Source organism: Biomphalaria glabrata, chromosome 3 (assembly GCF_947242115.1).
Source record: "Biomphalaria glabrata chromosome 3, xgBioGlab47.1, whole genome shotgun sequence".
Classification (NCBI taxonomy): Eukaryota; Metazoa; Mollusca; class Gastropoda; family Planorbidae; genus Biomphalaria; species Biomphalaria glabrata.
The window spans coordinates 32,999,807-33,019,535 of NC_074713.1; the positions used below are offsets into that span (position 1 = coordinate 32,999,807).

General features: G+C 38.6%; 1 protein-coding gene across 5 annotated transcripts in view; it reads right to left on the reverse strand.

Annotated features, from left to right (window-relative positions):
- Positions 1 to 3: 3 nt before the first annotated feature.
- Positions 4 to 19,729, reverse strand: part of LOC106070474 (cleavage and polyadenylation specificity factor subunit 2-like) — a 193,342-nt gene continuing 173,616 nt past the window's right edge. For all 5 annotated transcript variants that reach the window (XM_056024600.1, XM_056024603.1, XM_056024602.1 and 2 more), the window contains 6 exons: positions 19,559 to 19,701; positions 11,245 to 11,376; positions 2,602 to 2,770; positions 2,297 to 2,346; positions 430 to 564; positions 4 to 162 (listed from right to left, as the gene is read on the reverse strand). In XM_056024600.1, coding sequence (XP_055880575.1) covers positions 70 to 162; positions 430 to 564; positions 2,297 to 2,346; positions 2,602 to 2,770; positions 11,245 to 11,376; positions 19,559 to 19,701 — 722 coding nt within the window. In that variant the 3' untranslated portion in view covers positions 4 to 69. The remainder of the gene's footprint in view (positions 163 to 429; positions 565 to 2,296; positions 2,347 to 2,601; positions 2,771 to 11,244; positions 11,377 to 19,558; positions 19,702 to 19,729) is intronic.

Below are 19,729 nucleotides of genomic sequence, written 5' to 3' on the forward strand. Positions count from 1 at the left end.
GTGTCAACATAATAAAATGAACATTTATTTAGTAGCTTGAAACTATAATACAACCAATAGTATTGAAAGCTATACAATAGCAAATTGCTGGTACAGTATCTCTCTAATGTTGAAATAATCTTCACATAGTGTTCCTTCCAGTTTCATTTGGCCTGCAGCATCCTGAGGAAAAATTTTAGAATTCACAAGTCAAAATGATCATCATTGAAAAGACAAATAAAATAGCCTTCAAGTTAAGATCTAGTTTCTCAAGTACAGTCTCATCATGATTAATGCATAGCATTTGGTGATAAAACAAAACAAAGTTTAGCAGCAAGAGGAAACAAACTTAGTGTAGTGACATCAAGAAATGAACCTTTTACTTCAGAGACACTTCACAGAAAAAAGAAACACTAATAAGAACTTAAACAAAAAAAAAAAGAAACTTACACGTCTGACTGCTACTTGATTGTTACAGATTAAAACTCCGCCAACAAACTCACACTGAACACCAGCATTGATCAGAATCAACTTAAAATCAGAAAGTTTGGGTTCATTGATAAAAACAGCTGGGTGAGCTGGAACCTGTGGAGACATGCATTGAATAACACTCTCAGCTTTAAGTAACTAAGGTTTAGTATTCATATATTAGATAACTCGAAGACAAGCCATATTATAAGATTACTGTCTCAACGAACACATAAAGTTTTTTTTTAGATTAAATTCTCATCTAACACATAAAGTGACTAAGTTTTTTTTTAGATTAAATTCTCATCTAACACATAAAGTGGCTAAGTTTTTTTTTAGATTAAATTCTCATCTAACACATAAAGTGGCTAAGTTTTTTTTTAGATTAAATTCTCATCTAACACATAAAGTGGCTAAGTTTTTTTTTAGATTAAATTCTCATCTAACACATAAAGTGGCTAAGTTTTTTTTTAGATTAAATTCTCATCTAACACATAAAGTAGTTTTCAAATGGATTTCTTTTAGTCTCTAGGCTCAGACAAAGAAACATTAGAAACAAAAACACACTAGCCGTATGTTGAAATCATTTCCTCCATCAGCCTAATGAACTCAGACTATTGCTAATGTCAACACTTTGGCTGCAGTAGAGAACTAGATGTCAACACTTTGGCTGCAGTAGAGAACTAGATGTCAACACTTTGGCTGCAGTATAGAACTAGATGTCAACACTTTGGCTGCAGTATAGAACTAGATGTCAACTCTTTTGCTGCAGTATAGAACTAGATGTCAACACTTTTGCTGCAGTATAGAACTAGATGTCAACACTTTGGCTGCAGTATAGAACTAGATGTCAACACTTTGGCTGCATTATAGAACTAGATGTCAACACTTTGGCTGCAGTAGAGAACTAGATGTCAACACTTTGGCTGCAGTAGAGAACTAAATGTCAACACTTTGGCTGCATTATAGAACTAGATGTCAACACTTTGGCTGCAGTAGAGAACTAGATGTCAACACTTTGGCTGCAGTATAGAACTAGATGTCAACACTTTGGCTGCAGTATAGAACTAGATGTCAACACTTTGGCTGCATTATAGAACTAGATGTCAACACTTTGGCTGCAGTAGAGAACTAGATGTCAACACTTTGGCTGCAGTAGAGAACTAGATGTCAACACTTTGGCTGCAGTATAGAACTAGATGTCAACACTTTGGCTGCTGTATAGAACTAGATGTCAACACTTTGGCTGCAGTATAGAACTAGATGTCAACACTTTGGCTGCAGTATAGAACTAGATGTCAACACTTTGGCTGCATTATAGAACTAGATGTCAACACTTTGGCTGCAGTAGAGAACTAGATGTCAACACTTTGGCTGTATAGAACTAGTTGTCAACACTTTGGCTGTATAGAACTAGATGTCAACACTTTGGCTGCAGTATAGAACTAGATGTCAACACTTTGGCTGCAGTATAGAACTAGATGTCAACACTTTGGCTGCATTATAGAACTAGATGTCAACACTTTGGCTGCAGTAGAGAACTAGATGTCAACACTTTGGCTGTATAGAACTAGTTGTCAACACTTTGGCTGTATAGAACTAGATGTCAACACTTTGGCTGCAGTATAGAACTAGATGTCAACACTTTGGCTGCAGTATAGAACTAGATGTCAACACTTTGGCTGCAGTATAGAACTAGATGTCAACACTTTGGCTGCAGTAGAGAACTAGATGTCAACACTTTGGCTGTATAGAACTAGTTGTCAACACTTTGGCTGTATAGAACTAGATGTCAACACTTTGGGTCTAGATGTTCACTTAACTAACCAGATTTCAGTATTCAACTTACCAGAGCTGGAGGTAAAGCTTCTAATGTTGGTAAACTTGTGGAGAGTTGATCTGTGAACAAACAGAAGGAAAAAAAAACTGTACTTGAACCTAATGCACAGGGCAGCTGTAATGAACCTTTAGTTTGGGAAAGTAAAGGTGATTTGTCATTGTGCTGGCTACATGACACTCTGCTAATTAACCATTGGCCAAAGAAACAGATCACCGTAACATCCTCTGCCCTATAGATTGCTAGGTCAGAAATGGTACTTGAATCCCAGCTGTATTACAAACTACTAGAATGAAATGACTATTCTTGTGACTAACCTTTTCTCTTCTTGTTAATTTCCTTGCTACTCTCCTCCGTTTCTTCCATGTCCTCCTCCTCTTCTTCCTCCACTGGGGGGACATCCAACTGTCCATCTACCCAGGCCAGCTCCATATCTTTGGCTTTTGAAAGTTCCAGAGAACTGACCAGATGATCTCTAAGCCGCACCTGATAAGGAAAGATTCACACAGTGCTTGGATCTAATACATAGTACTGGCATAGGTTGTAGTGAGAAGGTGACAACTGGTATAGGTTGTAGTGAGAAGGTGACAACTGGCATAGGTTGTAGTGAGAAGGTGACAACTGGTATACATTGTAGTGAGAAGGTGACAACTGGTATAGGTTGTAGAGAGAAGGTGACAACTGTTATAGGTTGTAGAGAGAAGGTGACAACTGGTATAAGTTGTAGAGAGAAGGTGACAACTGGTATAGTTTGTAGAGAGAAGGTGACAACTGGTATACATTGTAGTGAGAAGGTGACAACTGGTATACATTGTAGTGAGAAGGTGACAACTGGTATACATTGTAGTGAGAAGGTGACAACTGGTATAGGTTGTAGAGAGAAGGTGACAACTGGTATAGGTTGTAGTGAGAAGGTGACAACCGGAATAGGTTGTAGAGAGAAGGTGACAACTGGTATAGGTTGTAGTGAGAAGGTGACAACCGGAATAGGTTGTAGTGAGAAGGTGACAACTGGTATAGGTTGTAGAGAGAAGCTGACAACTGGTATACATTGTAGAGAGAAGGTGACAACTGGTATAGGTTGTAGAGAACAGGTGACAACTGGTATACATTGTAGTGAGAAGGTGACAACTGGTATAGGTTGGAGTGAGAAGGTGATAACTGGTATAGGTTGTAGAAAGAAGGTGATAACTGGTATAGGTTGTAGAGAGAAGGTGACAACTGGTATAGGTTGTAGAGAGAAGGTGACAACTGGTATACATTGTAGTGAGAAGGTGACAATTGGTATAGGTTGTAGTGAGAATATCTAAATGACAACTAGTAAAGATTGTAGTGAGAAGGTGACAATGGCAACTGGTATTCGTTAGTCATAGAGAACCACAACACTATTACTTCAAATTATCAAACCAGAGTTATGCTACTCCATTTATTGAGTTATATCCCATGTGAAAATTTGTTAATATATGCCACAGATCATAGACATGAGAAATATTAATATTCTTCAGCAACTGGATATAGGCCTCACAAGTCTTCTCCATTCACTGGATATAGGCCTCACAAGTCTTCTCCATTCACTGGATATAGGCCTCACAAGTCTTCTCCATTCACTGGATATAGGCCTCACAAGTCTTCTCCATTCACTGGATATAGGCCTCACGAGTCTTCTCCATTCACTGGATATAGGCCTCACGAGTCTTCTCCATTCACTGGATATAGGCCTCACGAGTCTTCTCCATTCACTAGATATAGGCCTCACAAGTCTTCTCCATTCACTGGATATAGGCCTCACAAGTCTTCTCCATTCACTGGATATAGGCCTCACAAGTCTTCTCCATTCACTGGATATAGGCCTCACAAGTCTTCTCCATTCACTGGATATAGGCCTCACTTCTCCATTCACTGGATATAGGCCTCACTTCTCCATTCACTGGATATAGGCCTCACTTCTCCATTCACTGGATATAGGCCTCACTTCTCCATTCACTGGATATAGGCCTCACTTCTCCATTCACTGGATATAGGCCTCACTTCTCCATTCACTGGATATAGGCCTCACTTCTCCATTCACTGGATATAGGCCTCACTTCTCCATTCACTGGATATAGGCCTCACTTCTCCATTCACTGGATATAGGCCTCACTTCTCCATTCACTGGATATAGGCCTCACTTCTCCATTCACTGGATATAGGCCTCACTTCTCCATTCACTGGATATAGGCCTCACTTCTCCATTCACTGGATATAGGCCTCACTTCTCCATTCACTGGATATAGGCCTCACTTCTCCATCCACTGGATATAGGCCTCACTTCTCCATTCACTGGATATAGGCCTCACTTCTCCATTCACTGGATATAGGCCTCACTTCTCCATTCACTGGATATAGACCTCACAAGTCTTCTCCATTCACTGGATATAGGCCTCACTTCTCCATTCACTGGATGTTATGTTAAGTGACACAGCGTTCATCGCATTAAAACGTTTTCAGAAACTAATTTGTAAACAAGCAAAATATAAATAAATACATACAAACCAACAACAAAACGTTTATTATGGAAAGAACTGCACACTTACTGACACATCTGTCAATACTGCAAGATATTTTATCCTTTTCAAATTTCAAACAAAATCAATTAATGCCAACTACCAATCTATAACACATGAACTTGTTCGTTTTGAGATTGATTCAAGTCATCGACCAAGGGCACATTTCCTCTTGATCCAAACAAGAACAGTGACAGTACGCGAGTGACTTCTCAGACAGACAGACAGACAGAGTGAAAGCTTTGGGAATACTCCATCCTGACACCTTCTCAAAACACTGATTTAGTATTGGGCTGCTCCTGTGAGCTACACACATCCAAGTGTTGGCCCGAAGATAGATGTAGCCTCAAAATAACATTTTTACTTTCTAGGCCTAGTTTACTACTGCCAGCCCGACTTGGAATAGGTTTCTCCCTCTCCATAGATGTGTTATAAAAGTCTATCGACAAATATTCAGGTTTTGATGTCTCCATCTTTACTCCGGCACCCGGACTTCATAGTAAATATTCAGGGAGAACTAACGAAATACCGGCTGTAAAAAAGAATGTTTGAAAATTTGGCAGGAAATAAACGCCTGTCCAAATGACATTAAAGAACTGTCTCAAAACCCTCCAGCCATTCGATCATCTCCAAGTAAGTTTCTCTTGAGGCCATTTCAAATGTACTCAATGTTTTGTTAGACACCATTTCAAATGTACTCAATGTTTTGTTAGACACCATTTCAAATGTACTCAATGTTTTGTTAGACACCATTTCAAATGTACTCAATGTTTTGTTAGACACCATTTCAAATGTACTCAATGTTTTGTTAGACACCATTTCAAATGTACTCAATGTTTTGTTAGACACCATTTCAAATGTACTCAATGTTTTGTTAGACACCATTTCAAATGTACTCAATGTTTTGTTAGACACCATTTCAAATGTACTCAATGTTTTGTTAGACACTTCAGAGAATATTGAAACTTGGAAGAAGTCGAAAGAGGAGGAGCAGGGCAAGTCTTCAAACTACACACAAAATAAAGCCATTTCCGGCACAGAGTCACGTGGTACAAGGGAGTGGAGAGCTCATCATCCTGACACCATTAGTTGAGTTGAAAGCAGTTGGAGTGACTAGAAACTTAGCAGTTGGAGTGACTAGAAACTAAGCAGTTGGAGTGACTAGAAACTTATCAGTTGGAGTGACTAGAAACTTATCAGTTGGAGTGACTAGAAACTTATCAGTTGGAGTGACTAGAAACTTAGCAGTTGGAGTGACTAGAAACTTATCAGTTGGAGTGACTAGAAACTTAGCAGTTGGAGTGACTAGAAACTTAGCAGTTGAAGTGACTAGAAACTTAGCAGTTGGAGTGACTAGAAACTTATCAGTTGGAGTGACTAGAAACTTATCAGTTGGAGTGACTAGAAACTTATCAGTTGGAGTGACTAGAAACTTAGCAGTTGAAGTGACTAGAAACTTAGCAGTTGGAGTGAATAGAAACTTATCAGTTGGATTGACTAGAAACTTATCAGTTGGAGTGACTAGAAACTTAGCAGTTGGAGTGACCAGAAACTTATCAGTTGGAGTGACTAGAAACTTAGCAGTTGGAGTGACTAGAAACTTAGCAGTTGGAGTGACTAGAAACTTAGCAATTGGAGTGACTAGAAACTTAGTAGTTGGAGTGACTAGAAACTTAGCAGTTGGAGTGACTAGAAACTTAGCAGTTGGAGTGACTAGAAACTTAGCAGTTGAAGTGACTAGAAACTTAGCAGTTGAAGTGACTAGAAACTTAGTAGTTGGAGTGACTAGAAACTTATCAGTTGGAGTGACTAGAAACTTATCAGTTGGAGTGACTAGAAACTTAGCAGTTGAAGTGACTAGAAACTTAGCAGTTGGAGTGACTAGAAACTTAGCAGTTGGAGTGACTAGAAACTTAGCAATTGGAGTGACTAGAAACTTAGTAGTTGGAGTGACTAGAAACTTAGCAGTTGGAGTGACTAGAAACTTAGCAGTTGGAGTGACTAGAAACTTAGCAGTTGGAGTGACTAGAAACTTATCAGTTGAAATGACTAGAAACTTAGTAGTTGGAGTGACTAGAAACTTAGCAGTTGGAGTGACTAGAAACTTAGGAGTTGGAGTGACTAGAAACTTAGCAGTTGGAGTGACTAGAAACTTAGCAGTTGGAGTGACTAGAAACTTAGCAGTTGGAGTGACTAGAAACTTAGCAGTTGGAGTGACTATAACAGTGTTTCTCAAACTTTTTGTCTAGCGGCACAGTAAAAAAATTACAAAATTTCGCGGCACACCACGAAGAGCAACAGTTGTTTTAAAAAGAAAAAAAAATTTTTTTACCCGTTTTTAAATATTACATTTAATGTGAAGAGTGTGCCTGTTTTTTTAAGAGCAAATGCGATCTAATCGAGGCTCCAAAGTCGACAAACAAACTCGCATTTCATCGTCTATTGTAAGAAGTCTCTCTCTTTTCTTAGACTTGATTTCAGTCAGTGCTGAAAATCCAAACTCACAAAACCATGAAGATGCAAAGGGAAGAATTATTTTGATTGCTTTTAAACTGATTGCAGGATATAACTTGATTGAAATCCAAAACACATCCAGGCTTTTCTCGGCAAAACTTGTTAAGAACTGCATCGTTTGTTTAAATCAATGAGCTGCTCTGCTTCTTCAATTGTCAGATTTGTAGATTCATTGTTTCCAAATGGATAACTGACCCATCCATACTCATTACTTCCAACTTTTGGGAAGTAATGCTGCAATGCTGACTGCAAGTGTGTCAAAGTGTCCAGAAGTTTGGAGGCGATTTCTTTAGTTGCAGCACATTCATTGTAAGTAGGAAAGTAGTCCTTTCGAGATCTTACTTTGTCACAAAGACAATTTTTCACCAAATGACTTCAGTTTAGATGATACAGTGATGATGATTTCCGATGGTCCTTTAAGACTTAAATTCAATGAATTTAATTTGTCAAATAAATCACAGAGAATTGTCACCTTAACCCACCAGATCTCGTCATTAATAGAAAATCCAGTCTTTTTTTTTTCAGCCCCCAAGAATGAAATTAGCTCAGCCTTGAGTTGGACGACACACTTTAACACTTTTCTCCTGGAGAGCCAACGAACCTTGGTGTGATACAGGAGACATTTGTAGTCTGAATCCATTGCTTCACAGAGCTGAGAGAAAAGTCGGGATGCATGCGGTCGAGATTTGATGAAGTTTACAATTTCAATCACTTGATCCAGAATAGACATCAAATCTTTCGGTAAAGACTTGAAGGCAAGAGCTTCTCTGTGGATCAAGCAGTGAACAACTAATACATTTGGATTTTCTTGATGCACAAGAGTGACGAATCCCTTTCTATTTCCCTGCATGGAATGACAGCCATCGGTGCAAACGCTGACAGTTTTTCCACTGTAGTTTGAATAGCAAAATGTTTTCGTTCACCACTTTGAAAATATCTTCGCCTTGAAGAGACCACAGCAGAGACATTTCATCGTCAGTCACGTCGAAGTGTTCGCAGATTTATCTAGTAAATCTGAAGATAAGTATTCAATTCTGCGCTAGATAGTATCATTTGACAAAGGAACTTTTTTAACTTTTCGGCGGCATCGGGTCCAAGGATAGTTTCAACAACTCTTGCTAAAGCTGGTGCAATGACCGATTCAGCCTCTGTCTGTGCTTTCTTGCGTTTTGCTAATAACTGAGCTTCCTTATAACTTGCAACCAATCCCTTTTCTGGCAGCTTTAGGTACTTCGTAAGTTTTTTTTAGCTTGTTTATTTTGTTGAGCCCTGATGTTTTCAAAGTATTTCTTCGGTTGCGCTTTTACAGCTGGATATTTTGTTTCCAAGTGTCTCTTCAATTTGCTTGGAACAAGCGCCTCATTCGACAGAATTGCATTGCAGATCAGACAGAATGGCAATGGAGTATCTTCAGGTCCCGAAGATATGAAACCATATCCGATGTAATCTTCTTTGTACCTTCGTTTGGTTCATTGCTTTTCATTTAACGCTTTCGCAGTTTCATTCTTGCTAACGTCTTTCTCCATGGATAACAATGAATAAGGCTTAGTGATAATTTGTTATTATTAGCATACACCTAACAAATTTACATGAAACACATCGCTTATTATTATCGTTACCAATTCAAGAACTGCTGTACGTCTGCTAAGGCGGCCAACTTTTAGTCATTATAATAATATATGTATAGTGGACAATTCCATAACCTGAAGAGCTAACACTCCTTTCCGTCATAATGGAGCGATCCACTACTATTACTGGTCGCTGTAAGAGGAGATGTCATCGCAATGTAAAATACAAATTTAATAGTAGGCAGACCTGTGTAACGCTGCACGTGTGGTGTTTTGAAAACTCCCGCGGCACACCTGCAAATCTTCGGCGGCACACTAGTGTGCCGCGGCACACAGTTTGAGAAACACTGGACTAGAAACTTAGCAGTTGGAGTGACTAGAAACTTAGCAGTTGAAGTGACTAGAAACTTAGCAGTTGGAGTGACTAGAAACCTAGCAGTTGAAGTGACTAGAAACTTAGCAGTTGGAGTGACTAGAAACTTAGCAGTTGGAGTGACTAGAAACTTAGCAGTTGGAGTGACTAGAAACTTAGCAGTTGGAGTGACTAGAAACTTAGCAGTTGGAGTGACTAGAAACTTAGCAGTTGGAGTGACTAGAAACTTAGCAGTTGGAGTGACTAGAAACTAAGCAGTTGAAGTGACTAGAAACTTAGCAGTTGGAGTGACTAGAAACTTAGCAGTTGGAGTGACTAGAAACTTATCAGTTGGAGTGACTAGAAACTAAGCAATTGAAGTGACTAGAAACTTAGCAGTTGGAGTGACTAGAAACTAAGCAGTCAGTCCCAGTCACAAAATCTTCAGTGGAGTCTCCAACAAACTCGAGGAAATTCACTAGAAACTAGTCAGAGAAATGTTAGACCATCAAGGACAGGCATGTCAAACTCATTAAGATGTATGGGCCACATACAAAATCTACTATGACTTGAAGGGCCGCGGCCAAAAATCATTTAGAAAGCATGGCCTACTAGTTGTATGTAAATTAGAAACAATACAATAGAATACATTAATTAATGGAATACCTGTCCCTTAGTTAGCTAAATTTGTAGTGATATCACGCATTATTTTTGCTGTCCTGAAGCTTGACATCTTTTCTGGGATACAAGTTTGTTAATGTCAGGTTGAAGTTTGTTTGTCACTGACATTTTCATCACTGATGACAAATTTTGATCAGATAATCTCAAACGGTGAGGTGTTTCTGTAGCTTTCATTATGCAAAAGAACTGCTCACAGAGATCAGTGCTAGCAATTTGCAAACACATCAAGAATTCTAGCTGCAAATTTCGCAATTCAACCTACCGTTCAGGTAAATAACTGTACAATTTTGGCACAGCCAATTCTATTTACTTCGATTTCAACAAAGAATCTGACTGCTACTCTATCAGCTCTAGTTGCACATTACCAGCAGCAATTTCAGAATCAAATGAAAATGGAGATACAAATATCGAAAATTCTTGCTCGTATGAAACGAAGTCACGAAAACGGTTATTGAAAGCATCTAAATAACGATTCCAGGTGTAGGGCCTATTTACCAAATGTTGCAGCCGTATTTAATCTTTTAGTTCCTAACTAATCCTAACACGTTGAGAAGTGAACAAGGTTTTCTCTTGATATTTGGTTTATCCACAGTCGTCACTTTTCTTGAAGTCACTTCATATCATCACACACAGTTGCGACAATTTTGTCTTTACCTTGAAGTTTCAAGTTAAAGTCAGGTGACCAGTGAGATCAACAGCAAATGGCAAATCCTGAACCCATTCGTCAGTTGCTCCTCACGTGGAACTACTACTGTGTCCAAAGTCATCCAGAAACATTGAAAATTGGCGTTGATTTAAGCCACGGGCATGAATAAAATGGATAGCGATGAATTACAAAGTGAACACCTCAACACTTAACCTAAAAGAGTACTTGAAAGTTCATAAATAAATGAAATGACCACATGTCAAATATATTTTCCAAAAATTGTTTCCAAAACTCTGATCCTTAAAGACTGCTTCATAAGTTCAACGAAGTTGATGGTTACGTTTTAGTTTTTATCTATTTAGTAGCAGTCAATATTTGACATGAACATGAGTGCTGACTGGTGAACGCTTCATAATTTAACATTATTTTGATAATTCTTGAGGGCCGCATGCAAAGTGACATGCCTGATCCAGGACAACAAATAAAAGAACATTCACAATAAAATGTTAGATGGGTAAACGGTTACAGAATTATGTTCATTATTGATACGAGTTATGACACTGATTATGTAGCCTACATTAACCAATACGTATGTGTGTGTGTGTGTGTGTTTGTGTCTCTGAGTGTTAGTGTACACACTACGGATGATCAATTACCTGGTAGATATGTCTCTCTGTGGTGGCATCAATAACATCTCCAACTCTGGGACAGTAAACATTGCCTTCAACAAATGTTTGACAGTAATCTCCAAGATTCAGAGTTGCTTCCTCGGGACCATGGATTAAAATCTAAACATACAAAATATGTTCTATTAAATCAAATCTAGACACTACATCTTTTACATTACATCTTGTACACTAGGTCTGTACACGGCTGTACACTAGATCTTGGCACTAGGCCTGTACACTAGATCTTGGCACTAGGCCTGCACACTAGATTTTGGCACTAGGCCTGGGATATTAGATTTTGGCACTAGGCCTGTATATTAGATCTTGGCCTAAGGCATGTATATTAGATCTTGACACTAGGCCTGTACACTAGATCTTGGCACTAGGCCTGCACACTAGATTTTGGCACTAGGCCTGTACACTAGATCTTGGCACTAGGCCTGTACACTAGATCTTGGCACTAGGCCTGCACACTAGATCTTGGCACTAGGCCTGTACACTAGATCTTGGCACTAGGCCTGTACACTAGATCTTGGCACTAGGCCTGTACACTAGATCTTGGCACTAGGCCTGTACACTAGATCTTGGCACTAGGCCTGTACACTAGATCTTGGCACTAGGCCTGTACACTAGATCTTGGCACTAGGCCTGCACACTAGATTTTGGCACTAGGCCTGTACACTAGATCTTGGCACTAGGCCTGCACACTAGATCTTGGCACTAGGCCTGTACACTAGATCTTGACACTAGGCATGGAATATTAGATTTTGGCAGTAGGCCTGTATATTAGATCATGGCCTAAGGCATGTATATTAGATCTTGACACTAGGCTTGTATATTGTATCTTGGCACTAGGCCTGTACACTAGATCTTGGACTAAGGCCTGTATTCTAGATCTTGGCACTAGGCCTGCACACTAGATCTTGGCACTAGGCCTGTACACTAGATCTTAGCACTAGGCCTGTACACTAGATCTTGGCACTAGGCCTGCACACTAGATCTTGGCACTAGGTCTGTACACTAGATCTTGGACTAAGGCCTGTATTCTAGATCTTGGCACTAGGCCTTTATACTAGATCTTGGCCTTAGGTCTGTATACTAGCTCTTGGCACTAGGCCTGTACATTAGATCTTGTTACTAGGCATAGGCGTTCTATCTTAGTTTGATAAGCAATGCAGCTGCTCTTCCTATATAACTGAAACTGCTACACCCGCCATTCTGCACACTTTTTGTTCTCCTCTTTAGGAAAAGACGAAACTGCGGGTAAAAAGTCATTTGGTTCTGAACCTCCCTGCCCCCCCCCCTTTTTTTTTGCAATTCCAATAAAACGGCCCGCATTTGAACGCCCTCCCCAATAAACTTCTAGCCCGATGAATTAGAACGTCTCACACTTTTGGCCAGTTAATTCTGCAAAAAAAAAAAAAAAAAAAAAATTCTACTAACAATCTCTGACTATTCTTCTCAATTCTATATATTATTTCAAAATATTCGACAGTTGTTTAATGACAGGACCCCCCCCCCCTTCCCACACTTTATTTTGGCACCCAATGCAACATTTCTCTTCCCATGGAACAGTTGATTCTAGATCGAAATATGGCGCTTTGAACAACTGAAGTACAACTTGGTGCTATTCTACATTAGTTTGTTGACTCTTTGGACTATGTCGGCTTTATAAAAATAGTACTGGGATGAAACTGTGAATAAAAAAATGTTTTTGGGAGAAATGAACCGCTGTCGTTTCCATGGTGACAGGTGCTGAGTTGTTCTATGCACAAGGTAAGTAATAACAAATAACAGGCGATTTTTGTACTCGCTTATCTTCTCTTGGCAAACTTTCAAAGCTCTAAGCAGAATCAATATTTAAAACAATCACTACATTTTTAGAACCAGTCCCCTCCGTGGTACAATCAGTCACTCTGGTCAATCTGACAGTCAGTCTTTCGCTTTCCTTTTGGTCAGTCCACACTTTCATAGATCGAGACATGAAGTCAAGTTCAGTCAAGTAATTCATTCAAGCTTAGCAAGGCCACTAACTCTGAACAATTTCAACCTAATTTAATGTCTAGTGAATGTTCAATGAAAACATCAAATTTTACTTCCAAATAGTCAAAAGAAAAACCACCAGCCATTTTCAAAGCCAGAAACTTGCCGGAAGTGGAAAGAAGAGGTTTAGATAAGAGTATCGGGAATTCCCGTCACGTCACAAAGTGGATCGATTCCAACATCTTCTAAAGCTATCTGGGAAACAGTCAAAACGAGGCTCAACCCAAGTTTACGGAGAACTACTGGAGTCCTCCAGGGGGAGCTTTTGATTGGTGCACATTCTTGACAACGTTTTCTAGATTCAACATTATTTGAAACATAAGGAAAAAAAATTATCAGGCCGAAAATAAAACATTGGGTCTGGATGTTCAAATCTAAAATACACATTTGTTGACGATCAATGCTTGAACTGTGCATCTAATTAGGCACGGGTTTCGAATCGATGATAGAAACACACAAATGTGGCTTGAATCGATGGAAGAAACACACAAATGTGGCTTGAATCGATGTTCCTGATAAGTGACCTAAGAGATGTCTCTTAGATTAGTGTAGAAACACTTCTACCAAATATCGCCAAATTTAATAGGACTGAAATCTCATAGATCTGAAATCTCAGCTAAATCTGAGCTAAAAGTGTTAAAACTGAAATCTCTGCTAAATCTCATAATGTGAAATCTCTGCTAAATCTAATAAATCTGAAATCTCTAACATACGTCAGAAAACTTCCAGATCTCATATGTCTGAAATCTCTGCTAAATTCCATGGGTCTGAAATCTCTGCTAAAAGTAATACAACTGAAATATCTTCTCAATGTTATAGGTCTGAAACCTCTGCTAAATGTCAAAAATCTAAAATCTCTGCTAAACATCAAAGGTCTGAAATCTCAGCTAATAGTAATAAAGCTGAAATCCCTGCTAAATGTCACAGATCTGAAATCTCTGCTAAATGTCATAGATCTGAAATCCCTGTTAAATGTCATAGGTCTGAAATCTCTACTAAATGTCATAGATCTGAAATCTCGGCTAAATGTCATATGTCTGAAATCTCTGCTCAATGTCATAGATCTGAAATCTCTGCTCAATGTCATAGGTCTGAAATTTCTGCTAAATGTCGTAGATCTGAAATCTCTACTAAATGTCATAGATCTGAAATTTCTGCTAAATGTCATAGATATCAAATCTCTGCTCAATGTCATAGGTCTGAAATTTCTGCTAAATGTCATGGGTCTGAAATCTCTGCTAAATGTCATAGATCTGAAATCTCTGCTAAATGTCAAAGATCTTAAAATTCTTCTAAATGTCATAGATCTGAAATTTCTGCTAAATGTCATAGGTCTGAAATCTCTCTAAACATCAAAGGTCTGAAATCTCTGCTAAGAGTAATAAAGCTGAAATCCCTGCTAAATGTCACAGATCTGAAATCTCTACTAAATGTCATAGATATGAAATTTCTGCTAAATGCCATAGATCTGAAATCTCTGCTAAATGTCATAGATCTTAAAATTCTTCTAAATGTCATAGATCTGAAATTTCTGCTAAATGTCATAGGTCTGAAATCTCTGCTAAATGTCATAGATCTGAAATTTCTGCTAAATGTCACAGGTCTGAAATTTCTGTTAAATGTCACAGATCTGAAATCTCTGCTAACTGTCATAGGTTTGAAATTTCTGCTAAATGTCATAGATCTGAAATTTCTGCTAAATGTCATAGGTCTGAAATCTCTGCTAAATGTCATAGATCTGAAATTTCTGCTAAACATCAAAGGTCTGAAATCTCTGCTAAGAGTAATAAAGCTGAAATCCCTGCTAAATGTCACAGATCTGAAATCTCTACTAAATGTCATAGATATGAAATTTCTGCTAAATGCCATAGATCTGAAATCTCTGCTAAATGTCATAGATATCAAATCTCTGCTAAATGTCATAGATCTGAAATTTCTGCTAAATGAGATAGATCTGAAATCTCTGCTAAATGTCATAGATCTGAAATTTCTGCTAAATGTCAAAGATCTTAAAATTCTTCTAAATGTCATAGATCTGAAATTTCTGCTAAATGTCATAGGTCTGAAATCTCTGCTAAATGTCATAGATCTGAAATTTCTGCTAAATGTCACAGGTCTGAAATTTCTGTTAAATGTCACAGATCTGAAATCTCTGCTAACTGTCATAGGTTTGAAATTTCTGCTAAATGTCATAGATCTGAAATTTCTGCTAAATGTCATAGGTCTGAAATGTCTGCTAAATGTCATAGATCTGAAATTTCTGCTAAACATCAAAGGTCTGAAATCTCTGTTAATAGTAATAAAGCTGAAATCCCTGCTAAATGTCACAGATCTGAAATCTCTGCTAAATGTCATAGATCTGAAATCTCTGCTCAATGTCATAGATCTGAAATCTCTGCTCAATGTCATAGATCTGAAATTTCTGCTAAATGTCATGGGTCTAAAATCTCTGCTAAACATCAAAGGTCTGAAATCTCTGCTAATAATAATAAAGCTGAAATCCCTGCTAAATGTCACAGATCTGAAATCTCTACTAAATGTCATAGATATGAAATTTCTGCTAAATGCCATAGATCTGAAATCTCTGCTAAATGTCATAGATCTTAAAATTCTTCTAAATGTCATAGATCTGAAATTTCTGCTAAATGTCATAGGTCTGAAATCTCTGCTAAATGTCATAGATCTGAAATTTCTGCTAAATGTCACAGGTCTGAAATTTCTGTTAAATGTCACAGATCTGAAATCTCTGCTAACTGTCATAGGTTTGAAATTTCTGCTAAATGTCATAGATCTGAAATTTCTGCTAAATGTCATAGGTCTGAAATCTCTGCTAAATGTCATAGATCTGAAATTTCTGCTAAACATCAAAGGTCTGAAATCTCTGCTAAGAGTAATAAAGCTGAAATCCCTGCTAAATGTCACAGATCTGAAATCTCTACTAAATGTCATAGATATGAAATTTCTGCTAAATGCCATAGATCTGAAATCTCTGCTAAATGTCATAGATATCAAATCTCTGCTAAATGTCATAGATCTGAAATTTCTGCTAAATGAGATAGATCTGAAATCTCTGCTAAATGTCATAGATCTGAAATTTCTGCTAAATGTCAAAGATCTTAAAATTCTTCTAAATGTCATAGATCTGAAATTTCTGCTAAATGTCATAGGTCTGAAATCTCTGCTAAATGTCATAGATCTGAAATTTCTGCTAAATGTCACAGGTCTGAAATTTCTGTTAAATGTCACAGATCTGAAATCTCTGCTAACTGTCATAGGTTTGAAATTTCTGCTAAATGTCATAGATCTGAAATTTCTGCTAAATGTCATAGGTCTGAAATGTCTGCTAAATGTCATAGATCTGAAATTTCTGCTAAACATCAAAGGTCTGAAATCTCTGTTAATAGTAATAAAGCTGAAATCCCTGCTAAATGTCACAGATCTGAAATCTCTGCTAAATGTCATAGATCTGAAATCTCTGCTCAATGTCATAGATCTGAAATCTCTGCTCAATGTCATAGATCTGAAATTTCTGCTAAATGTCATGGGTCTAAAATCTCTGCTAAACATCAAAGGTCTGAAATCTCTGCTAATAATAATAAAGCTGAAATCCCTGCTAAATGTCACAGATCTGAAATCTCTGCTAAATGTCATAGATCTGAAATTTCTGCTAAATGCCATAGATCTCAAATCTCTGCTAAATGTCATAGATCTGAAATTTCTGCTAAATGTCATAGGTCTGAAATCTCTGCTAAACATCAAAGGTCTGAAATCTCTGCTAAGAGTAATAAAGCTGAAATCCCTGCTAAATGTCACAGATCTGAAATCTCTACTAAATGTCATAGATATGAAATTTCTGCTAAATGCCATAGATCTGAAATCTCTGCTAAATGTCATAGATCTGAAATTTCTGCTAAATGTCATAGGTCTGAAATCTCTGCTCAAAGTAATAAAACTTAAATGTCTGCTCAATATAACTGCCTTTCTCCTGTCCACTCCACGTTGGTAGACGCTGCTGTAACATAACTGAGGTTTAGGAGTGTGTAGCTTTCTATGTATATATATTTCTCTTCGTCGCTCAAGAGTTTGGACGAGAAGAAGAAGTTAAAAAAAATCACTCTCTTATTTCTGCGGATAGTCACCCCACGAACAAATAACAGGGGGGGGGAGAACAAGTATTCACCGGTCACTACTGATGGCTGCCTGGTCGTGCGGTTTGCGCGCTGGACTGTCGTTTGGATTTATCAAACCCTGCCCGCTCCCATCCCCCTTCAACTCTGAAGGAACATCCGAAACATGTAAAACATTTTACAAACATTTTGCAAACACTAAATAGCAGCGCCGGACTTAACCATTGTGACCAAGAAGTCATGGAAAGAGAACAAGTAATCTACTATGTATATTCACCCGTCACTAAATAGCTGGGCTGGACTTAACCATTGTGACCAAGAAGTCATGGAAAGAGAACAAGTAATCTACTCTGTATATTCACCCGTCACTAAATAGCTGGGCTGGACTTAACCATTGTGACCAAGAAGTCATGGAAAGAGAACAAGTAATCTACTCTGTATATTCACCCGTCACTAAATAGCTGGGCTGGACTTAACCATTGTGACCAAGAAGTCATGGAAAGAGAACAAGTAATCTACTATGTATATTCACCCGTCACTAAATAGCTGGGCCGGACTTAACCATTGTGGGGCCCTATGCGAAATGGATATCACGGGGCCAAGTTTGGGTAGGGAAGCGGATAATATTTATCGCGCGTAGGATTGGCGTTTTCCATATTGAATGACACCCCAAAATGACAATATTTGTCTATATATTCCGTATATTTTAAGGACTTTTTTGTATCTTTTGCAATTTCGGGAGATTTCCAGGAGCTCCTGTTAAATCGACAGGAGGGCTCGGGATATCTTTTTTTAAAGTTATTTTCATGGTTTAATTAAATCATTTATACACATTGAATTAGAGCGGGTCCTATGAAAGTGCGTGTCCTATAAAAGTGCGGGGCCTACTGCGGTCGCATAGGTTGCAGTGGCCTAAGGCCGGCCCTGCAAAATAGCGGCGTATGCTACGCCGCCAGGTCGACTAGTAAAGTATGATTAGACATGTCCACATCTCTCTTGGTGATTTTTTGCTTCTGCTAACGCGAATGTCTCTTGGAGTGTATTACTCAGACAACGGACACAATGCACTAAATACATTGAATAAAGACATTTGGTAGCAGCCCCCAAGGCACAACGTACACTCAACTATTAACCTCATAAAATAGAGTTACAGCTCCCTGTTCAGAATAAACTCATTGTTCTGTTCCCCAACTACACATGGCGTCTGGTACGTCGGCAAGGACCAAGTCACAACTTCCGTGTCAGTTTCAGACCGAGAGCGTTCCTGTGCAAAAGAGCACGAGATGATCAAGTGATTACAAAATCACTTCATGCCACAGTGAGTCTCAAACGAGTCTGTGACACCTGCCTACATTAACCGGTCTTTGATAATGTCTGGACTGTTTTCACTACTTGCTCTAAGGGACGACCCAAAGGCATTAGTGGCTACTGCTTAGGTCGCCAAGAGAGCGACCACAGACACACATTAGGTGGACTAAACCAATGCATCAATGTTTATGATTCAGGAACTAGCAGAGAGACACTTCCAATACATCAATGTTTATGATCCAGGTACTAGCAGAGAGACACTTCCAATGCATCAATGTTTATGATCCAGGTACTAGCAGAGAGACACTTCCAATGCATCAATGTTTATGATCCAGGTACTAGCAGAGAGACACTTCCAATGCATCAATGTTTATGATCCAGGTACTAGCAGAGAGACACGAATGAAGCCACAACTTAAAGACCTATCAATGGACCGTACCTCCCTGTGATGGAGGCTTTCTAGGCCTGAACAAGTTATTTATAGCACGGGCAACTGTCCCGTTGGTTCATGTTTCGCCATAATTCAGGACTTGGACTAACGGTTTCTCCCCCCCCCCACCCAACCGATTGGCCCAGACTTGCAGATCTCCGTCTAGACAGGTCACAGGTTCTTGGCATGCATGTGTATACTTGTCTGAAGAGAGGATATGAGCTTGTCAAGCCTTCACTCAGAGTTTGATGAGGATCTTTTATCTAACTAGTCTCCTTGAATTTGTTTCTTAGAGTCCTAGTGGGATCATTGTCACTGATTAGTGGGATCATTGTCACTGCTTAGTGGGATAATTCTCACTGTTTACCAACTGACACGGTATCAAAAGTCTTACCAGTTGCTTTGGTTTCATTTGTGATAAATATTTCTTGATCGACTTGCCATCGGAGCGACCTTCAAAGTCAATGAACTGGACTCTGGCGTTGATGTCCAATGTCACAGTGGAAGAAATACATTTAGTAGGAACCTCACTTGGATCTGAAATACATTTAGTTTCTTTATTAGA